Source organism: Orycteropus afer, unplaced genomic scaffold (genome assembly GCF_000298275.1).
Source record: "Orycteropus afer afer isolate SDZICR_OR568_19922 unplaced genomic scaffold, OryAfe1.0 scaffold00466, whole genome shotgun sequence".
Classification (NCBI taxonomy): Eukaryota; Metazoa; Chordata; class Mammalia; order Tubulidentata; family Orycteropodidae; genus Orycteropus; species Orycteropus afer.
The window spans coordinates 1,471,207-1,489,899 of record NW_006922053.1 but is presented as its reverse complement, the minus strand read 5'-3'; the positions used below and the strand labels follow the sequence as shown (position 1 = coordinate 1,489,899).

At 58.8% G+C, this 18,693-nt stretch overlaps 1 protein-coding gene across 1 annotated transcript; it reads left to right on the top strand.

Moving 5' to 3' along the window:
* The first annotated feature begins 10,833 nt into the window (after window positions 1-10,833).
* Window positions 10,834-16,235, top strand: ADAMTSL5 (ADAMTS like 5). Its single transcript, XM_007954607.1, has 12 exons — window positions 10,834-10,889; window positions 11,230-11,302; window positions 11,397-11,488; window positions 11,739-11,799; window positions 11,967-12,075; window positions 13,153-13,280; window positions 14,495-14,606; window positions 14,844-14,930; window positions 15,058-15,224; window positions 15,308-15,506; window positions 15,586-15,657; window positions 15,934-16,235. Exons 1-12 carry the CDS (start codon window positions 10,834-10,836, stop codon window positions 16,233-16,235), a joined length of 1,458 nt encoding a protein of 485 aa, XP_007952798.1.
* The last annotated feature ends 2,458 nt before the right edge of the window (window positions 16,236-18,693 follow it).

The following is an 18,693-nucleotide window of genomic DNA, read 5'->3' as shown; positions in this document are numbered from 1 at the left end:
CACTAGGAGCTGGCTGAGGCCCAAGCCCCTGCTAATGAGAACCAGGTGCGGCGTGCTGGAAGGTGGGTGGCTCAGGGGGGTGAGGAGGCCTGAGCCGTCACGTCACCGTCACTCTGGAATCCACAGCGCAGAGACCACGCTCCTTCTAGAGCACCTCCCTGCATCCAGGTGTGTGAAACCAGGTCGCCACAGAGCCGCCACTGTGTGCAGGACCCATGCTGGGCTCAAAATACCCCAGACAGAGCTGGCCTGGCCCTTGCAAAATCACAACGGTTGAAAGAACTACCAGGAATTTGTCCGAGACGTCACCAGGTCAAGGGTCAGGGGAGGCTCCCGGAGCCCCCCGTCTACCAGGTAGCTGCTATTCCTAGCCACTGTGTCAGGTGAGCACACTGAGGCTTGGGGAGACACATGCAAGCCCAGACTTGCCAGTCTGCAGGTGACAGGGCCCCAGCTAGAGCCCCTGCCCCAGCCGGGCAATGCTACCTCCTCAGACGCCCCATCCGAGCAGCCCCAGGAGAGGTGCCAGGTGGAGGCCTCACTCTGGGGCGGGCACCGAGCTGCCAAACACCCAGCAGAAGGGAGGTCCGAAGATCCTGGCCCTGAGCCGCAAAGCCCGGTCAGCTGATGCTCCTGCCCCAGGGACCAGCTGGCTGCCCGGCCGCCCCTCGGCCTCACCCTCCCATGTTCTGTTTTCTGGCTGAGCCTCCCCTGCGGAGCTGGGAGGCTTCCTTGTCCTGGCCTGCACCCCTCTGAGCAGGGACCTCTTTCCCTAGCCTGCCTGCACTTCTCTGACCAGCTGCCTCCCTGCTCTGTCCAGCCTGGGCCCGAGGCTTCCAGGGGCAGGTGGGGATGGAGCCCTCAATGCCATCCTTCTCTCCAAAGACCTGGGACAGCTTTGGCTTCGGGCGGGCCAGCCCCTCTACCCCATCCTATTCCACCCCAGAAACCCTTCCTGTCCTTACTCCCTTCCCATCTGTCATCTCTTCATTCTTCTAATTCATTAATTCAATATATAGTCACCTATCACGTGCAGGCACTGGGGAGGGGCTCACAGACCCAGAGAGTCTGCTCTTGTTGTTGTTGTTAGGCGCTGTCGAGTCATCTCAGACTCATAGCAACCCTATGTACAGCAGAACCAAACACTGCCCGGTCCTGTGCAAGCCTCACAATCCCTACTGTACTCGAACCCATCACTGTAGCCACCATATCAATCCATCTCATCGAGGACCTTCCCCTCTTTTGTCAACCCTCCACCTTACCAAGTATGACATCTGTGGTAGTTACATTTGTGTGTCAACTTGGCTGGGCCTGTTTGAGTGGCTGGGCAGGTGGTGGTAGTTATTCTCCATGAGACTGGCAATCAACTGCATGGTGGGATTTACCACAAGCAGCTGAGTAGCTGCCTTTGGGATATGGTCTGCTTCCTGTATTTCAGGAGAAGCCTTGGGAATGGTCTTTAGCCTTTGGCACGCTTGGACCCTGTGTATAGCCAAGCGTGTCACTGCTCAGCAGGCTGATATGCTCTGCCGACCTTGGGACTTACAATGGATTTATATTAATGGCCTACTGTGTGGTTTATTAATATCAGGACTGTGCCCTTTTTACTTGTCAACCTTGGGGCTTCTCAGCCTCAGCAGCGAGCAGCTGTCTGAGTGAAGAAAAGCCTCTAGCTCCAGTGGGCCAGGAGCAGGAGGCAGAGCTGGTCCCCAAGGTTGAGGGGCTTTCACGCAGCCCCTAGAGCCTGTCACTTTGAACTTGGACTTAAAGCCTCCAAATTGTGAGAATAAACTCCTGTTTGTCCAAGCTACCCCATTGGTGGTATATTCTTGTCAGAGCGGCACTAGGGAACCAGAACAACATCCTGCTCCAGGGAATGGTCCCTTCTGACACCATGACCAAAGCAGGTGAGATGAAGCCTGGCCATCCCTGTTCCAAGGAGCGTTCCGGCCGCACTTCCTCCAGGACAGATGTGTTCTTTCAGCAGCCCACGGCGCTCTCGGCGTTCTCCACCAGCGCCACCGCTCAAACACGTCAGCTCTTCTCGGCCTTCCTGACTCACTGTCCAGCTCTCACGTGCATGGGCTGTGGAGGAGCCACGTTCTGTGGAGGACGGGGGACGGGAACACGTAGTCTGGAAGGCCAGGTGGGGTGAGGGCCTCAAAGCAGGGGGCGGAGTAGTAATGGGGGAGCACCACGAGGCCCACCCACCGAGGCAGGAGCACGCGGCCGTGAAGCAGGGTGGGTGCCAACACTCGCCACCACGGGGAGAGCCCTGAACATGTGGTGCTGAGCAAAACAGAGCAAAAGCATACACCAAAGGCAACTCGGGTGTGCTTCCGTGTCTGTGACGTGTCCCGACAAGCAAATTCACGGGGACAGAGAGTGGAACAATGGGGGCGAGGGGACAGGGTAAGGAGATGGGCACGGGGCGTCTGCGTGGGGAGCGGAGAAGGTTCTGGGACTTAGTGGTGGTGATGGTTGCACAGCTCTGTGAAGGTACGAACGCCACCGAGTGTACCCTCTAAAATGGCTAATTTCATGGTACGTGAATTTCACCTCAGTTCAAACAACACTGAAGGAAGCAGAGCTGGAGTGAATTTAGACCCAGGGCCAGGGGGCCTGTGGGAGCTACGATGTCTCAGTTTGGGGCTGCAGACTCATGGGACCCAGACATTACTGGGGGTGCAGGGCTTGGATTCAAGAACTGGGAGGGAAACTGAGGCGTTCGCCTCTGCTGGAATCCTCATTTTACAACGGGAGACAGTTTACAGTCCCGGGGAAACAAACACCACACACGTGTCACTAGATAATGCCTCCCGGGAAAGGCAGCTTATGGGGGGGCTTTCTGACATCCTCATTCTGTTGATGTTGTTCGTAGATGTCAAGTCAGTTCATCCGCAATTTACAGAGAGGGGGCTTGAGGCACGGTCTGCATGCTGAACCCAGGACTGCAGCTCTGGCAAGGGGCGGGGCACTATTCAGTGGCAGCCTGCCCGTCGGTGCCCACCCCTCCCAAGGCTCCCAGGGCTGAGTGGTGGCAGACTGGGCCTCCTGCCTGGGCCACCGCCCACAGCCCAGGGCCCCAATGTCATTTTCCCTCCCCATCCCTGTTCTCGCTGACCTGAGATAACTCGCCGGACTCAGCAGATTCCCAGGAGGCGAGCCGAGCCAGCAGTCCAGCTTAAAATACCTGCCGCAGGTGGAGGGGCGGGCGCTGAGCCAGGCGCCGGACACTGGGGAGAGCATGGGAGGCTCACGGGGCTGGACGCCAGTGCTTCTGGAAGGTGCCAGGCAGGGTGGGGGAGCATCCCAGGCTGAGAGACATGACTCAGCTCCCATATGGCCTCCTGGTCCCTCAAACACCCGTGGGCTCCCACGTTGACCCTTGGTCCCTCAAACACCTGTGGACTCTCCCATGTTGGCCCCGTGGGTTCTCAGTCTGACCACTCTGGTCTCAAGAGATTGGGGGCCTTGCTGCCATTCCTGCCCCAGAAACCCCACGACTCTGGGGCCAGAAACTGGGGCCACCCGAAATTGGGTGCCCAGGTCCCCTGAGCCCCGACCTCCCTCCAGGACCAAATGGTGTCTTCGTTTCAGCCTCGCGGTGCTGCGGGCGCCTTCTGGAAGCTGCCGCCTCATCTGTCATTCAGGACACCTCACTCCAGGACTTCTCTCGCCCCTCGGGCCGCATCCTCCCTGTTCTCCACCCAGGCTGCTCCTTCTTCTCCTGTGGCCCAGGGCTGGGTTCTGAGGCCCCTTCTTCCCCTCCCTTCCTCCTCACCCCCACACCCCTGCTGACGTGGGCTGGGCCTCCCTCTGCAGCAGTGCTCTTTAGTTTTGGGGGAGACCAGAGTGCCTGCTTGTCTTTCTTCTCAGTCTCAGTCTGGGCTCCTCCAACACAGAGCCTGAAGCAAGGGTTTGGTGCAGGGAGCTGGACTGGAAGGCAGAGTGAAGGGCCCGGGGAGGGACTTGGGTAGGAGCTGGCTACCACTGCGGGCACACGGAGCTGAGCCCAGCGGCGACCCTCTGAGGGACTGAGTAGAACATTCCTCAGGATTGCCTGCCCAAGATAAAGACGAAGGTCCCAGAACCCCTGGCTTTGTACTCCAGTGGCTTCCACAGGTGGTCCACAGTCAGCATCAATGGGAGGGGGCCTGTGTCCTCTCCCCTGGTAGCCACAGCATCGACCCGGTGCAGGGACATCGATTGGATCTGGCTCCAAACGACGCACTGCATGGGCATAGGGCCAGCAGGGTTTGCGTTTCACTGACGTGGGGGTGTTACTCACTGTCTCCTGGTTGGGGTCCCAGGACAGAAGAAGGACACTAGTGGAAAAGCTGGCCACATCAGGTATATCTGGAGTTCAGTCCAGAGGGACCAGCAGTATCTCCTTCTCAGCAGTGACCAGTGCAGCACGCGATGTGAGGTGTCATGGGGGGCAGCTGGTGAAGGTGCGTGAATCGCACATGGCCACTGTGAATGCACACCTGAGGGGCTCCGAGCCACACGCATCTGTGACCTCACAGGCCTGGGTCCCCAGTCCAACACGGGGCTCACGGGCTGAAGCCCGGGTGTCTGGTCTGACCCAGAGGCTCTGGGGGAGAATGGGCTCCAGTCTCTTCCAGATTCTAGGGGCCCCGTGTTCCTGGGCCTGTGGCCCCTTCCCGAGTCTGCAAAGCCGGCAGCGAGCATCTTCAGTGTCTCTCTGCTTCCGCCCTCACACCGCCTTCTCTGGCTCTCCCACCTCTGTGGGGTAAGGGCCCTGTGATCGCGTGGCCACTCGGCTGGTGCAGGGTCATCTCTCAACTCGGGACCCTCCCTGCCATCCATCTGCAGGCTCCCTTCGTCCGTGTGAGACACCACGTCCACAGGTCCTGGGAACGAGGATGGGGCATCTTGGGGCTACTGTTCTGTCCACCATGAACATACGGAAACTCTGTGACATATTGAATTGTGTTCCCCCAAAATGCATGTTGTAAATCTAACCTCTATTTTACCCAGATCCACAGTCAAGAACCCACAGAAACAGCAGTCCAGAAATCAGAGATGCATTGCACCGGGCAAGTCTGCTGGCAAAGAGCTCTTTCAAATGCTGAAGAGCAAAGGTGTCTCTGAAGACTAAGGTGCGGCTAACGCAAACCAAGGTATTTTCAATTGCCTTATAGGCATCTGAAAGCTGGACAGTGAATACGGAAGACCAAAGAGTTGATACCTTTGAATCGTGCATACCACGGACTGCCAGAAGAACAAACAAAGCTGTCCTGGCAGGAGTGTGGCCAGAACGCTCCTTGGAAGTGAGCATGGCCTGACTTTGTCTCGTGTGTTTTTATCATGTGGTCAGAAGGACCATTCCCTGGAGAAGCATGTCATCCTTGGTGTGGTCATTAAGATTGTAAGTTAACTTGGCTGGGCCTGGTTAAGGGGCTGGGCAGCTGGATGTAGTTTATTCCCCATGGTTAGATTGGCAATAAACTCCACTGTGGGATCTACCGGAGCAGCTGAATAGGCTTTAGGGCTGTGGGCTGCTTCCAGTACGTAAGAAATAACTTTGAAGAGGGTCTCCAGCTGATGGCACGCTTGAACCCTGAATGTACCCAACGCGTTGTTCAGCAGTCTGCCATGTTGTCTGCTGATCTAGGGACTTTTAATGGACTTGAACCAGTGGCCTGCCATGTGGTTTGGTAACATCGGCACTGTACCTTTTTACTTGTCGACCTTGGGCTTGTCAGCCCCAGCAGCCAGCAGCTGCCTGAGTGAAGAGATGCTTCTAGCTTCAGTGGGCCGGGAGCAAGAGACAGAGCTGGACCCCAAGGCCGAGTGGCTTTCACCCAGCCCCTAGAGCCTGGCACTTTGAACTTGGACTTCTAGCCTCCAAAACTGTACGAGAATAAACTCCTGTTTGTTAAAGCCATCCCATTTGTGGTATTTCTGTTAGAGTGGCACTAGGTAAAGTTGGTACAGTAGAAAAACCAGGAAAAAACAAACAAACAAACTCACTGCCATTGAGTTGGTTCCGAGGTGCTTCCAAGACGTTATCACTACGGAAGTAGATTGCCCAGTCTTCCTTCTGAATAGTAGTTGGTGGGTTTGAACCGCCAGCCTTCTGGTTAGCAGTCAAATGCCTTAGACACTCCACCACCAGAGCTCCTGGTATAGTGGAGGGTCAGTGAAAAAGAGAAGACCCTCAATGAGAAGTACTGGTGGAACGATGGGATCACACAGCAATGTCTGTAAGGACGGTGCAGGACCGGGCAGTTTCGTTCTGCTGTTTGTGGGGTTTCCAGGAGCCAGAACTGACCGACAGACCTAACTACAACATGCCCCTGGTTATAATCCCGTTTGGGAATGGGTTGTCTTTGTTATGTTGATGAGGCAGATGAGGTGGATGGCTTCAGGTAGGGCTTGATCCAGGCATGCAGACCACCTCGGAAATCTGCCAGTTTCTGTGCCTGCTGTGTTGGCATCTCCTGGGCAGCTCTTCCCAGGCTCACAGCCTGCCTCCCAGAGAGCAGAGAGAACCTTTCTCCAGAGGTCCAGCTCAAGTCCTAGGACAGGCTCTGATTGGCCCACTTGGGTCACCTGCTCATCCCCATGCCAACCATCAGAATTCAGTTTCCCATGAGGTGACCCTGCTGCGGTGGGATCCGTGCCACTGTCCCTGCCACACTCACACCCAGGGGCAGCTGGGCAACTCCAGAGTCCTGGGGTTCTGGGGTGCAGGTGGCGACAGGACCCCTCCTGCCACCTCTACTCAGGAGGCCACAGGGTGTGCTCATGGCATGTTTTAAGCAGGAGCCTGACTGAGCCACAGCTGATTAAACACGTGTCCCCTCAACCCCATGCTGCCCCTGCTGCTCCGCAGGGAGGGGATTAGGGCACTGTCCTGACACCTCACCTGGGCAAAGGGAGGGAGCAGGGCCGAGACCAAACCTAGACTGAGCCACCGAGGAGTGAGGAAAGGTTGTCTGTTCAAACCCACCAGCCACTCCACAGAAGGAAGACCAAGACCAGGCAATCTACTTCCGTAATAATTTACTGCCTTGGAAACCCAAAGGGGGTTGCTATGAGTTGGACTTGATAGCAGTGAGTTTGTTTTTTTGGGTTTTTTTTGGCAGGCCACTGCCTCCAGGGACTCTTACGGGTACATGGAGTTAAGTCCTGAGGACTGGCTGGTGGACCGGAAACAAAGGCTGTGGGGGCGTAGCCAGGCAAGACAGGGGGCGCTCAGGACGGGGCTCCTCCCACCCCCTGCAGTCTCACCCTTATCAGCGCCCACAGGCAATGCTTGCTTCAGAACTGCAGGGCACCTGCCTGCTGTATACCCTCCCTCCAGGCACCGTGCCTGCTGTATGCATCCTGGGCAGGGCGCAGAGAGCCGGGCACATCTGAGGGGCGGGTTTGTCCACTCCGTAGAGCCCACCGCGGAGCCTGGTCAATTTCCCCACGCCCCACCCCGAGGTGGGCACACAGCACAGGGTTCAGGAGAGTGTCTGGACTGGCTCTTCCATGTCCTCTCCTGCATCCTCTGTGAAGTCTCTCCAGGCAGCCCCCGGTCACTGATGGCCCCCATCGCTGACCTCTGGTGCCCCCTCGGTCCTCACCATACCCACCTCTCCCAAGTGGCCAGCACAGTCCACGCCCACCCTCTTGGAAGCCGATGCTGCAGCCTCTAGGCTCCCACCCACACTCACTGACTGCTCCTCCCCGACCCTAACCCTGACCCCGACCCGGCCTCGGACGCTGCTGGCCCAGCCCTGCCCCGGCAGTGCTCACCCCCGTGATCTCCTCCACCATCCGAAACGCGGCACTCTCTGCAGCCAGACTTGGCCCTGGACCCAGACTTGGGCATGCCACCCTCTGCTCCACGTCCTTGGTTTCCCTGGCTCATCAGAAGTGACCGCGGGGCCCCTCCCCCCTCCCTCCACCTCGACCTTCTGAATAAGGGGGGGCACATCCCTTCCCCCAGAGGCCACCCCTAGGGCAAACTGCTCAGCGCCTCTGGCTACCTCCACTCCCAAACTGAGCTCCTTGCCTCCCTCCCCCCAACACACCCCAGGACACCCAGGGCCTCCTCTCTACTTTCCTGGTCAACGCCCCAGCTTCCAAAAACCACCAGAGATAACTCTTCCAGCATTCAAAGCACCCCTCCTGCAAGTCCCATCATCTCTGGCCCCTCTCTGACCTCATCTCCACCTCCCCAACCCCAAAGCTCCTTGCTCCAGCCATTCAGAGCTTCTGACACTTCCTTTAGCTGGCAAAGCTTACTCCAACCTCAGGACCTTTGCACTTGCTGTTCCCTTTGCTACCTTCCCCTCCCCTCTCGCTCTCTTCTCTCTCCCCCCCTCCCGAGCTGATTCTTCTGATCAGATGGGGGATTATAGCTGGCCTCCCCCGCTGGCCTGTAATTGGCCAGCTGTTCACAGCTGTGCCCAGGCCCTAGGAGGTGTCAGGAAATATTAATAAATGAGTGAATGGATGGGGTTGGATGGTCCCACGGAGGAGCACCAAGCTGGAAGGCAGACAGAGCAGGACCCAGCAACCCTGCTCTCACCCTTGTCCGTGTGGTCATGACTAAGAGGAGGCAAGGGGTGCTTCCTGGAGGAGGAGCACCCAAATTGAGACTGGGTGGAGACTGGGGCCAGAGGGGCAGCCGCATAGGCAGTGTGCTGTTTCTACCCACCTGCCTCTCAGTGCCCTCACCCTTGAAGCCTGACCGCCAGGGGGCACCCAGGCAACACCAAGGAGCTGGGGTAGGGGGTAGGTGAGCAGAGGGTGCCTGCTGCGTTCCTGAGTGGGCGGGGACTGCACGCCCACGCCTGGTTAGGAAAGGGTGGGGTGGTGGGGAGCCCCTAGGGTCACCCTGTCTTCGCTGATTTGTACGAATAGCTGAGCTGGAAGGTCCGCATGGAGACATGGAAACCGACGTCGGGGGCTGGCAGGGAGGGGGCCCTTCTGGACTCGGGTCTGATTCCCGAAGCCGCGGCTCACAGCCTAGGGGCCCGGTAGGGAGGGCGGGAGGAGGGGTGGGGCGGGCGCGTCTAGGGTGACAGCAACGCCCGGGAATGCACCGCCGGGGAGGGGGCTCCCCGCCCCCCGCCCCTAGTCCCGGGGCTGCATGTCTCCCCGTGCGCTAGGGCCCTCGTCGGGGGTGGAGGAGACGGCGGCGGCAGCCCGGCATCGGACGCCAAGCGTCCTGGACTCCTTGTCAGCGAGGACGACGACCTGGGGCAGGGCTGGGTGAGGGAGGGACCAGGGGACCCCCGCTGGGACGCGTTCAGGGCGTCGGCGTGGAGCGGGCAGCGCCGGGGATCCCGGAACCGGGCAGGGCGACCTCGGTGCGCGCACATTCCCAGGCCCTGAGCGCGGCGCCCAGAATAGCAGCCCCAGCGGTCACCCCCCCGCCCGGCCTTCCCAAGGGCACTGGGACCCTGTCGCCCGGACACCGGGCCGCGACGCTGGGGGGCCAGGGCGCCGGCTGCACAGGCAGTCCCCTGCGGCAGAACCGCGCCGAGGCGCGCGCTGGCCGCGCGGAGGCGCCCGGGGCCGCCGCCCCTCTGGACCCCGGCCTAGGCGCGCCCCAGGAGGTCTGGTGGGAGGGACCGCGCCGGGCTCCCCCCAGCCCCCGCCCTTCACTTCGGCCCGGCCGCTTCCGCCCGCCCTGGGGCCGCCGGGGAGTCGGACCGCTTAGCTCCGCCGGTAAGTCCTCCTTCCTATCCGTCCACTTTTCCTGCCGGCGTCCCGGCCTTGTGATTTGCTCCTTTCCCCTCCCAGGGCCCTGGCGGCTGACAGCGGGGATGGGGGGAGGCCAGCCATCGCGAGGGGGAACTCAGTCCCCCTTCCAACAGGGGAAATGAGCCCAGAGATGTGGTTTGGCCTAAGATCCCACTACGAATGAGGGGTCCAGGCAAAACTGGGGGTGAGGAAAAGGCTGTCTTGCTCCATGGGGAGGTTCTGGAGAGTGGACAGGGGGGTACTTGCAGCCCTCCATTTTCCATCATGTAGACCCCTCCTCCTGCCAGCCTGTGCTGGGAGTCCCGCGGTGGGGTGGAGTTGGGGACGGCTTCAGGTCAAGCTCCCTCCTGCCTGTCCCGCTCTCTGGCTCTGCTTGCTTCTCGCTTCCTGGGCTTGTCGCTGCTCCAGGCTCTGAGAGGGACAGAGACACTACCCGCCTAGCAGCCCTGGCAGCAGGTTTTCCACATCTCAGGCCCACAGCACTGGGAATGTCAGAGCTGGGAGAGCCAGAAACGCAGAAAGTTGAGGCTCCCGAGGGGCCACGGTCCAGTGGGTCCCCAGACTGCTCCCCATCTGGTCCCAGGGGCCTCTCGGGCTGGCGAGCATGTCCTGCCCGTCCTCCGGGCACTGCTGACCGCTGGCCGGCTGGCCCTGGCCCAAGAAGGGCCTCACAAGGTGGTGGCCTCCATTGCTGTCTGTCCTGCCAGGCCAGGGTCACACAGAGGGGGAGCCGGTGAGTGAATTATCCTTCTCCCGACAGGTGGGGAAACTGAGGCCCAGGGCAGCAGAGTCTCCCGCCCCAGCTGCCCCTCTACTCCCCCCTCCCCGTTACCTCCACAGCCTCATGGGGGGGTCTATTTCCTTGCAGGCTGCCCTGGTGCCCTTCCCTGTCCTCTGCAGATGCAGCCATGAGGCACCGACTGGACCAGGGCCAGGTCACCCCTCCTGCCTCAACCCCAATCCTGGAAGTTGGGGTGTGTGTTAGGGTTAGAGGGGCCTCTGCCAAGGCCCTGGCCCCTGACCCAGCCCCCATTGGCCACACTCTCTGCAGGGTCTCTTAGAACCATGGATTGAGCCCAGCTGGTCTCCACTGTGCAGATGGAGAAACTGAGGCCGGGGAAAGGCGAACGGCTGGCCTCCAGCCACACGGGAAGGTAGAAACAAGGAGGCGGGAGGGGGCCCTGACGCTAGGAGACCCCTGCACTATCCTGGGATGAGCCCTTCAATCATCAAACATTTACCCAGCACCTACTGTGTGCGTTCCAAAGCATCCAGCAACCGATAGTAGGAACGGGCCATCACAGCTGGTAATTGTGGGAGCCTCTCTCCAGGCCAGCCTCTGCACTTCCTGCTTTCCCACTGTCATCCGTTTTTCAAAGAGGAGGCTGAGAGAAGTCACGTTACAGTGCAGACCACCCTGCCAGTCAGGGTGGAGCTGGGGCTCGGTCAGTGGTCCCCTGGCGGCCCCGCTACAGGTGCTCCTCTGCCCCCCAGACCCTGCCTGCCCTGGAGCCAGCTGCTACTACTTGGGACCCTCCTGAGCTGTGGTCTGGGGGGCAGTGCTCAGGTAAGGGTGACAGGAGCCCAGGAGCAGGTGGGAGTGGGAACCTGGCCTTGGTGTGGGGGTCACCAGTTGGACATGCTCCTGTCTCCCCAAGTAGGGTCCGGGCGAGTGGACTCCTTGGGGTTCATGGACCCGCTGCTCCAGCTCATGTGGGCAGGGAGTCTCCGTGCGCAGCCGGCGCTGCATCCGGTGAGCTGAGCGCCCCATTGGGGCTGCAGCTGGGTGGGTGGAGCTGGAGGGGTCCCTGCCCCTCCTCTCCTTCCAGCAGGGCCCAGCCCCTGGCCGCACCCTCAGCCTGCCCACACATGCTGCGCCCTTTAATCCCACTGATCCAGCTGGAATGTGGGTGGGGCTGGAGGGGGCGGAGGGCAGCCAGCCACCTCTGGGAAGGGGAGTCCCTAGGGGTCCTGACCATGCTCCAGCCACCCTCTGTCCGCAGGTTTCCTGGTGAAGAGCTCTGCTGGGGGGACACCCATGAGTACCGTCTCTGCCAGTTGCCGGTGAGCTCCGCCCACCTCCCAGACCCCTGATCTGCCCCAGAGTCCTCCTGCTTCTCTGATTATGTCCCCAAGTACACTTGCCACCTTGCCGGCTTCCCCTGGCACTGTGGTGGGCTGGGAGAGGCGGAGTCCTGTCCCAGCCGCTGACCCACCATCTCTGCTCCCAGGACTGTCCTCCAAGGGCTGTGCCCTTCCGAGACTTACAGTGTGCCCTCTACAATGGCCATCCGGTCCTGGGCACCCAGAAGACCTACCAGTGGGTGCCCTTCCATGGGGGTGAGTAGCCTGGTTAGACCAGAGGGAATGACTTGGCGTTTGCAGGGAGAGCGCTGTGCCAAGAAGGAAGGGGGACTTGGATAGCTGCACAGAGAAGTGGGCATTAGGGCTTTGAAGGGTGTGTAGGAGTTGGGCAAGTGAAATAGGCGTGAGGCAGGGAGGGGAGGACAGAGTCCATTCTGCAGTTCTGCACAGAGACGAACAGGCTACAGCCCTAGGACAGCAGGCCTCAAACTCATGCCATTAGCAGCAAACGTCGCCACACTGAGCTGAAAATAGCCAGTTACATAACTCTGTGCCTGGGGCACTGCGCCTCCGGATGCGAGGGAGACAGGCAGCTTCAGACGCCACGGATGAGGAAAGCCTAGGACGAGAAAGTTCCATCGTCAGCCTCACGGAGACTTTTGCCCTGGGAACTGGGGCATGTATACCATGATCCCAGCCCTGTAGAGGTCCACCAGGGCCGGCTTGGGCTCCCTTCCAGCCAGGTTGGCCAGCCAGGCTGAGGGAAGTGGGAGCCAGAGGAAACTTATCAGGAGAGGCTGGGACAGGGCTGTGGGCCTGCGGGACAGGCACTGATGGCACATCCAGCCCCACTGTCAGGCAGAAGGGGAAACTGAGGCCCAGAGAGCGCCAGTATACACCTAGGCTATAGAGTCTCACTAGTACTGGACAAACTTTTTTTTTATTAGGCGCCTGCTGAGTGTAGGGCCCAATGCTGAATGAGTACCCCCAAGCTTAAAACAATGCCTGGAAAACAGTAGGTGCTTAATGAGTGCTTGGGGAATGAATGAATGAATAAGTGAATAACGAATGGGTAATGATGTGAATAGTGTTCTCCATTAAAGACTCCTCGTAGTAGTAGGATGTGAATGAATGAATGACTGCAGCCCCACTATGCTTGCTGGGGAGATTGCCAGGAGCTAGAGGCAGAATGCCTGTGTTCCAGTCCTGGCTCTGTTTCAATCTCAAGTGTGGCTTTGGCTGCCTCTAGGCCCCCATCTGCCCAATGGGAGGGCAATGCTAAAGGCCATCTGAGAGGGCACTGGGACTCAGAGTGTGTCCTCCTGTTCCCAGCACCCAACCAGTGCGACCTCAACTGCCTGGCCGAGGGCCATGCTTTTTACCACAGCTTCGGCCGAGTCCTGGATGGCACCCCCTGCAGCCCAGGCTTGGAGGGGCTCTGTGTGGCCGGACGCTGCCTCGTGAGGACTCCCCAGGCCCTGCCCCCAGCCTGACTCCCCACTCCCACTCTCAGGCCCCGCTTGCTCTGCCCCATGCCCAGCCTCTGTTCTATCCCACTCTCTCTACCTGCCTCCAGTTCTCTCCAGACCCCGCCCCTTATTTCAAGGCCCTGCCCCTTTCACCATAAGGCCCCGCCCCTAACTTTTTCCAAGTCCCACTCTTTTTCTGTGCAGGTCCTAACCTCCCAACCAAAACACCAAACCCATTGCTATGGAGTCTATTCCAACTCATAGTGACCCTATAGGACAGAGTAGAACTGCCCCATAGGCTGAACACTTCACAGTATCTTTACATAATGCATTGAACAAACCAACTGCAAAAGACCTCTGTAAAGTTTTAAAAAGCAAAGATGTCACTTTGAGGACTAAGGTGTGCCTGACCCAAGTCACTTTGTATGCATGTGCGAGTTGGACAATGAATAAAGAAGACTGAAGAAGAGTTGATGCTTTTGAGTTGTGGTGTTGGCGAACCAGAGCAAACAAATCTGTCTTGGAAGAAGTGCAGCTGGAATTCTCCTTGGAAGCAAGAATTGCCAGACATCTCACCTACGTTGGCCTGGTTGTTGGAAGGGGCCATTCCCTGGAGATTGTAAAGTGGAGGGTCAGCATAAAAGGAGAAGGCCCTCAATGAGATGGACTGATAGGGTGGCTGGAATGATGGGCTCCAGCACAGCAGGGATCATTAGGCTGGTGCAGGACCAGGCAGTGTTGGGTTCTGTTGTGTGTGTGTGTGTCACTGAGTCAGAGCTGACTGATGGCACAGAACAACACCAACAGTAATCTTTACAGGAGCAGATTGCTTAGCTTTTCTCTACAGCGGATGATGGATTCAAACCGCCAACCTTTTGGTTAGCAGCCAAACCCTTAACATTCTGCCGCTCAGGGGCAGACCTGGCCTTTTTGCCTCCTGAAGAGCCAGCCCCTCTAGACCCTATTCCTTCAGGTCCCGCCCCTTGCCCTAGGCCCGGCCCCAGTCTCCCACAACTAGGCTCCGCCCCTGAGGCTCATTCTTTTTAATGCCCACCCCTCTCGTAGGCTCCGCCCCCCCTCCTTGCGGGCCACGCCCCCAGAGCCCTACCTTTTAACTTTCAGGCCCCTTTTCTCCCTAGGCTCCGCCCCCTCCGGCCGGGGCGAGGGCTGTCTGTGACACAACGCGTGTCCCCTCTCCCATTTAGAGCGCCGGCTGTGACGGGCTGCTGGGCTCGGGCGCCCGGGAGGACCGCTGCGGCCACTGCGGCGGCACCAACGACTCGTGCCTCTTCGTGCAGCGCGTGTTCCGCGACGCCGGTGACCGCCCGCCCCGCCCGCAGAGCTGGCCCGGAAGCGAGGGCCCCGCCCTTCCCAGAGCGGATCGGGTTTTAACCCTTTCCCTGCTGCATTAAGCTTCATGCTAACTCCACACGTCTCCCAGCGCTTTCTGGGCCCCAGGACCCCGGCTGATCGCCTCACCTGCATGGTTTTGTTTAATTTCAAATCGCTCCCCCCGCGATGGCTGCTACACCCGTTTCCCGCTCTCCCACCCAGGTACCTTCGCCGGGTACTGGAATGTGACCCTGATCCCCGAAGGCGCCAGACACCTCCGTGTCACCCATCGGAGCCGAAACCACCTGGGTACCGCAGGGTCTGAGTGAGGCGGGTGGTTGTCCTTGTTTACAGCTGGGGAGACTGAAGCTGGGGAGAGGGGTCCCGGGGAGGAGTGGGGCCGGTTCCCAGGAGCCCTCTGACCCTTCCCTTGCAGCGCTGATGGGGGGTGACGGGCGCTACGTGCTCAACGGGAACTGGGCGGTCAGCCCACCCGGGACCTATGAGGCGGCGGGGACCCGCGTGGTCTACACCCGCGCCGCCTCCGGGCCGGAGGAGACGCTGCGCGCCGCTGGGCCTACCTCCCACGACCTGCTCCTGCAGGTGTGGGGCGGAGAGTCTGAAGGGGGAGGCTGGGGAGGGGGGTCGTCAGGCTGGGGCGCTCACGGGGCCTGGCTCCTCCCCAGGTCCTCCTGCAGGAGCCGAACCCCGGCATTGAGTTTGAGTTCTGGCTCCCTCGTGAGCTCTATGGCTCCTTCCAGGCGCAAGTGCAGGCCCTGGGCCGGCCCGCGCGGCAGCCGCAGCCGCGGGAGGTGGAGCTTCCGCGGGCAGAGCCCCCCGCGGTTCCCGCTGCCGTCCCCCCACGGACCCTGACCCCGGCCCCAGGTGAGAGTGAGGTGGGGCTGCCAGGGGTGGGGGCGAGCAGGGGACAAGACCTATACCCTTCATCACCCGGTCCCCACAGACCCCTGCGAGCCCTGTCCGGACACCCGTGGCCGCGCCCATCGCCTGCTCCACTACTGCGGCAGCGACTTCGGTGAGACTCCTAACCCGACCTCGCCTGACCTCAGTGAGCCCTGTTCTGCTGACCTCTGATCCTGAGCTGACCTGCGCTTGACCCGACCCCAGCTTGATCCTTTGACCTGACCCCTGACCACTCATGGATCTCTGACCTGCCCTGACCCCGGGCCCTCCTAGCTAGCCCTGACCCCAGCCCCCACGCAGTCCTTGCTTCCCTGGTCTGTGCAGTGGGTTGTGCATGAGGGTGTGTGGGGTACAGTGCCCAGTGGCCTCAACACCCACCTGCCCACAGTCTTCAGGGCCCACATACTTGGCCGCCAACACCAGGCCCAGGAGACCCGTTACGAAGTGCGTGTGCAGCTGGTCTACAAGAACCGCTCGCCGCTGCGAACCCATGAGTACGTGTGGGCACCAGGCCACTGCCCTTGCCCGCCACTGGCCCCCCACCAGGAGTACTTGCTGGCTGTCCAGCGCCTGGTCAGCCCTGACGGCACACAGGACCGGCTGCTGCTGCCCCGCTCTGGCTACGCCCGGCCCTGGAGCCCTGCAGAGGACAGTCGTGTGCGCCTGGCAGCCCGGCACTGCCCTGTCTGAACCTTTTTGGACAAGGCCCCCATCACACGCAGCAAGAAAGACACTGCTTCGGCCGGAACTTGACATATTTCTCCTCTCCCCTTGGCTTCCAGGGAGCTCAGACATACCTCCTACCACAGCTCTGTGACACTCCTGTCACACACGCAATTAGACCCCCTGTACGAAGTCAGAACCACTATCAGGAACAGGCAGGTACTGGTGAGGACACACTAAGTAGACTCTTTAACTCGTATCCTCTATTGCCCTGGCTGCCGGGAAGCTCACGGCTATTTTACACCCAGAAATTATGTGTCTGCTTTTATTTACTTTGTCTCGTGATCACTTGATTAGAGACACTACTACAGACCAGCATGGCCCAGAGAAAGGTACTCCAAAAACCAAACTCACTGCCATCGAGTCGGCCCTGACTCATAGCAACTCCTCTTTAGGTTTCTGAGGGAGTACCACTATGGAAGTTGATTGCCCAACCTTCATTCCCAGGAGTGGCTGGTGGTTCAAACTTCGGGTTAGCAGTCAAATGCCTTAGGCACTATACCACCAGAGTTCCCAGAGAAAGATAAGCCTAACATATATGTCCCACTGCTATCTGACTTATCGTGACACTATAAGATAGAATAGAACTGCCCTATAAGTTTTTCAGGGCTGTAAATCTTCACGGAAGTAGACTGCTTCATCTTTCTCCCATAGAGTGGCTGGTGGGTTCAAACAGCTGAACCACTGACCTTTTGCCTTTTGGTTAGCAACCATATGCTTTAAGCACTGTGTCATCAGAGTTATATATATATACACATATATAAATGTGTATATATATACATATATAAATGTGTGTATATATATATATATGTATATGTATATGTATGTATACACACACACACACACATATATATATATACTAGTTTCCCAGTTTCCCTTCTTTCCATTGCTACCAGGAAGCTCATCCTCGCTTTACTTCCTGGCACTCACACACATACACCCTCAAATATTCAGAAACATTGTCACAAACGGGCATGGCATGCTCTTAGAAGACATGCCTAACCAGGGACTGTAACACTGATTTCGCCTTTTGCTCTGGCTAGCAGGAAACTCAAAGCTGAGCTTGGCACCATGCTCAGTAGTCCTGGCTAGCTTTCCTCTGTTTCATGCTGCTGTTTGCCCCTTTTATATTCCTATTTAATTAATTTTTACAGGCACTTCAAAAAAAAAAATGTACCCCAGTCACGTATGTTTGACCGCAGAGATTTGGGGTGCGTCAGGCACATGACCACACCCTCATGACATGTCCGCACATGCTTCCCTCCTCCTCCTGGTCCAGCCCTCACCTCCCCACTGGGGTTCTGACCACTGTAGTGGGGAGGGTGGGGAGTACCTGAGGATTGAGGCAGGTAGGGAAAAACAAGGCTTTTATAGGCCCCTTTGGAGGTCACTCATTCATCTGAGGACAACCCAGGGGACCTCTCCCTGGCTGGGGAGACAGGTGGGAACCCCTGCATCTGCCTGTTCCTAACCCCATCCCCACATGTCTGTGGGTGTCTGTGAGGGATGACAGCCACTCAGCACTCCTTTCTGCGGGGCCACAAACTTCTGCCTCACACGCTGAATTGGATGGCACGTGCTGTCGTTAGGGACAGCCTGCTCTCCCACACTACTGGTGGTTGTGCCTTATTCTGGGGTGTAGGGTTCCCGGGGCTGGGGAGGAATAAGGGGGTGAAGGTCAGGGAGAGCTGGCGGGGGCGCTGAGGCGGAGTCTTCCTGTGGGAGTTGGCGGGTGGTGTGTGGCCTGCGGCTCGATCGCCCAGCACCTGACCTTGCAGGTGACCTGCAGCCAGGCACCGCCTCTCCTGGGGTCTCAGTTTCCCCATCTGGGACTAAGTGCCCTCTGAAGAGGTCTTTTGCCCAATATGTCACTTGGCTTTTTGACTGTTGCGTCCACGGGCATTCATTGTGGATCCAAGTAAAATGAAATCCTTGACAACCTCAATCTTTTCTCCATGTATCATCGTGTTGCTTATTGACGGTCCATGAAAAAGGAAGACCCTCAACGAGATGGAGGGAGGCTGTGGCCGCGACGATGGGCCCGAGCAGCATGGCTTGTGAGGATGGGCGGGACCAGGCAGTGTTTTGTTCTGTTGCACTTGGGGTGGCTACGAGTTCAGACTGCCTTGACTGAGCTTAACAACAACGGTCTTGCAAACTCATCCTTCCCTAACCTGGGACCTTCTCTTGATTCGTGTATTCCAACCGTGAGTATTTAGTGAGCACTTACTGTATGCGAGGGAGCTAGTCATGCCTGAGACGGCCAAGGCCTGGCCCTGCTTCTATCATCGTCAGTAGCAACGCCCCAGCCACTAGCCACAAAGTGCAAGCTGGTCTCTGGAGGGACACATGGAGCCCGCACGCCCCCTGGTGGACACTGTAACCCGACAGGAAGAAGGGATGGATTTCGCACCCTTGTGCTTGC

Bases quoted from the DNA above. Each gene is read 5' to 3' on its own strand.
- ADAMTSL5 (XM_007954607.1), top strand. From the start codon at position 10,834: ATGGAGAAACTGAGGCCGGGGAAAGGCGAACGGCTGGCCTCCAGCCAC. The intron at 11,800-11,966 runs GTGAGCTCCGCC...CTCTGCTCCCAG, and splicing joins ACCGTCTCTGCCAGTTGCCG to GACTGTCCTCCAAGGGCTGT. The intron at 12,076-13,152 runs GTGAGTAGCCTG...TCCTGTTCCCAG, and splicing joins GTGGGTGCCCTTCCATGGGG to CACCCAACCAGTGCGACCTC.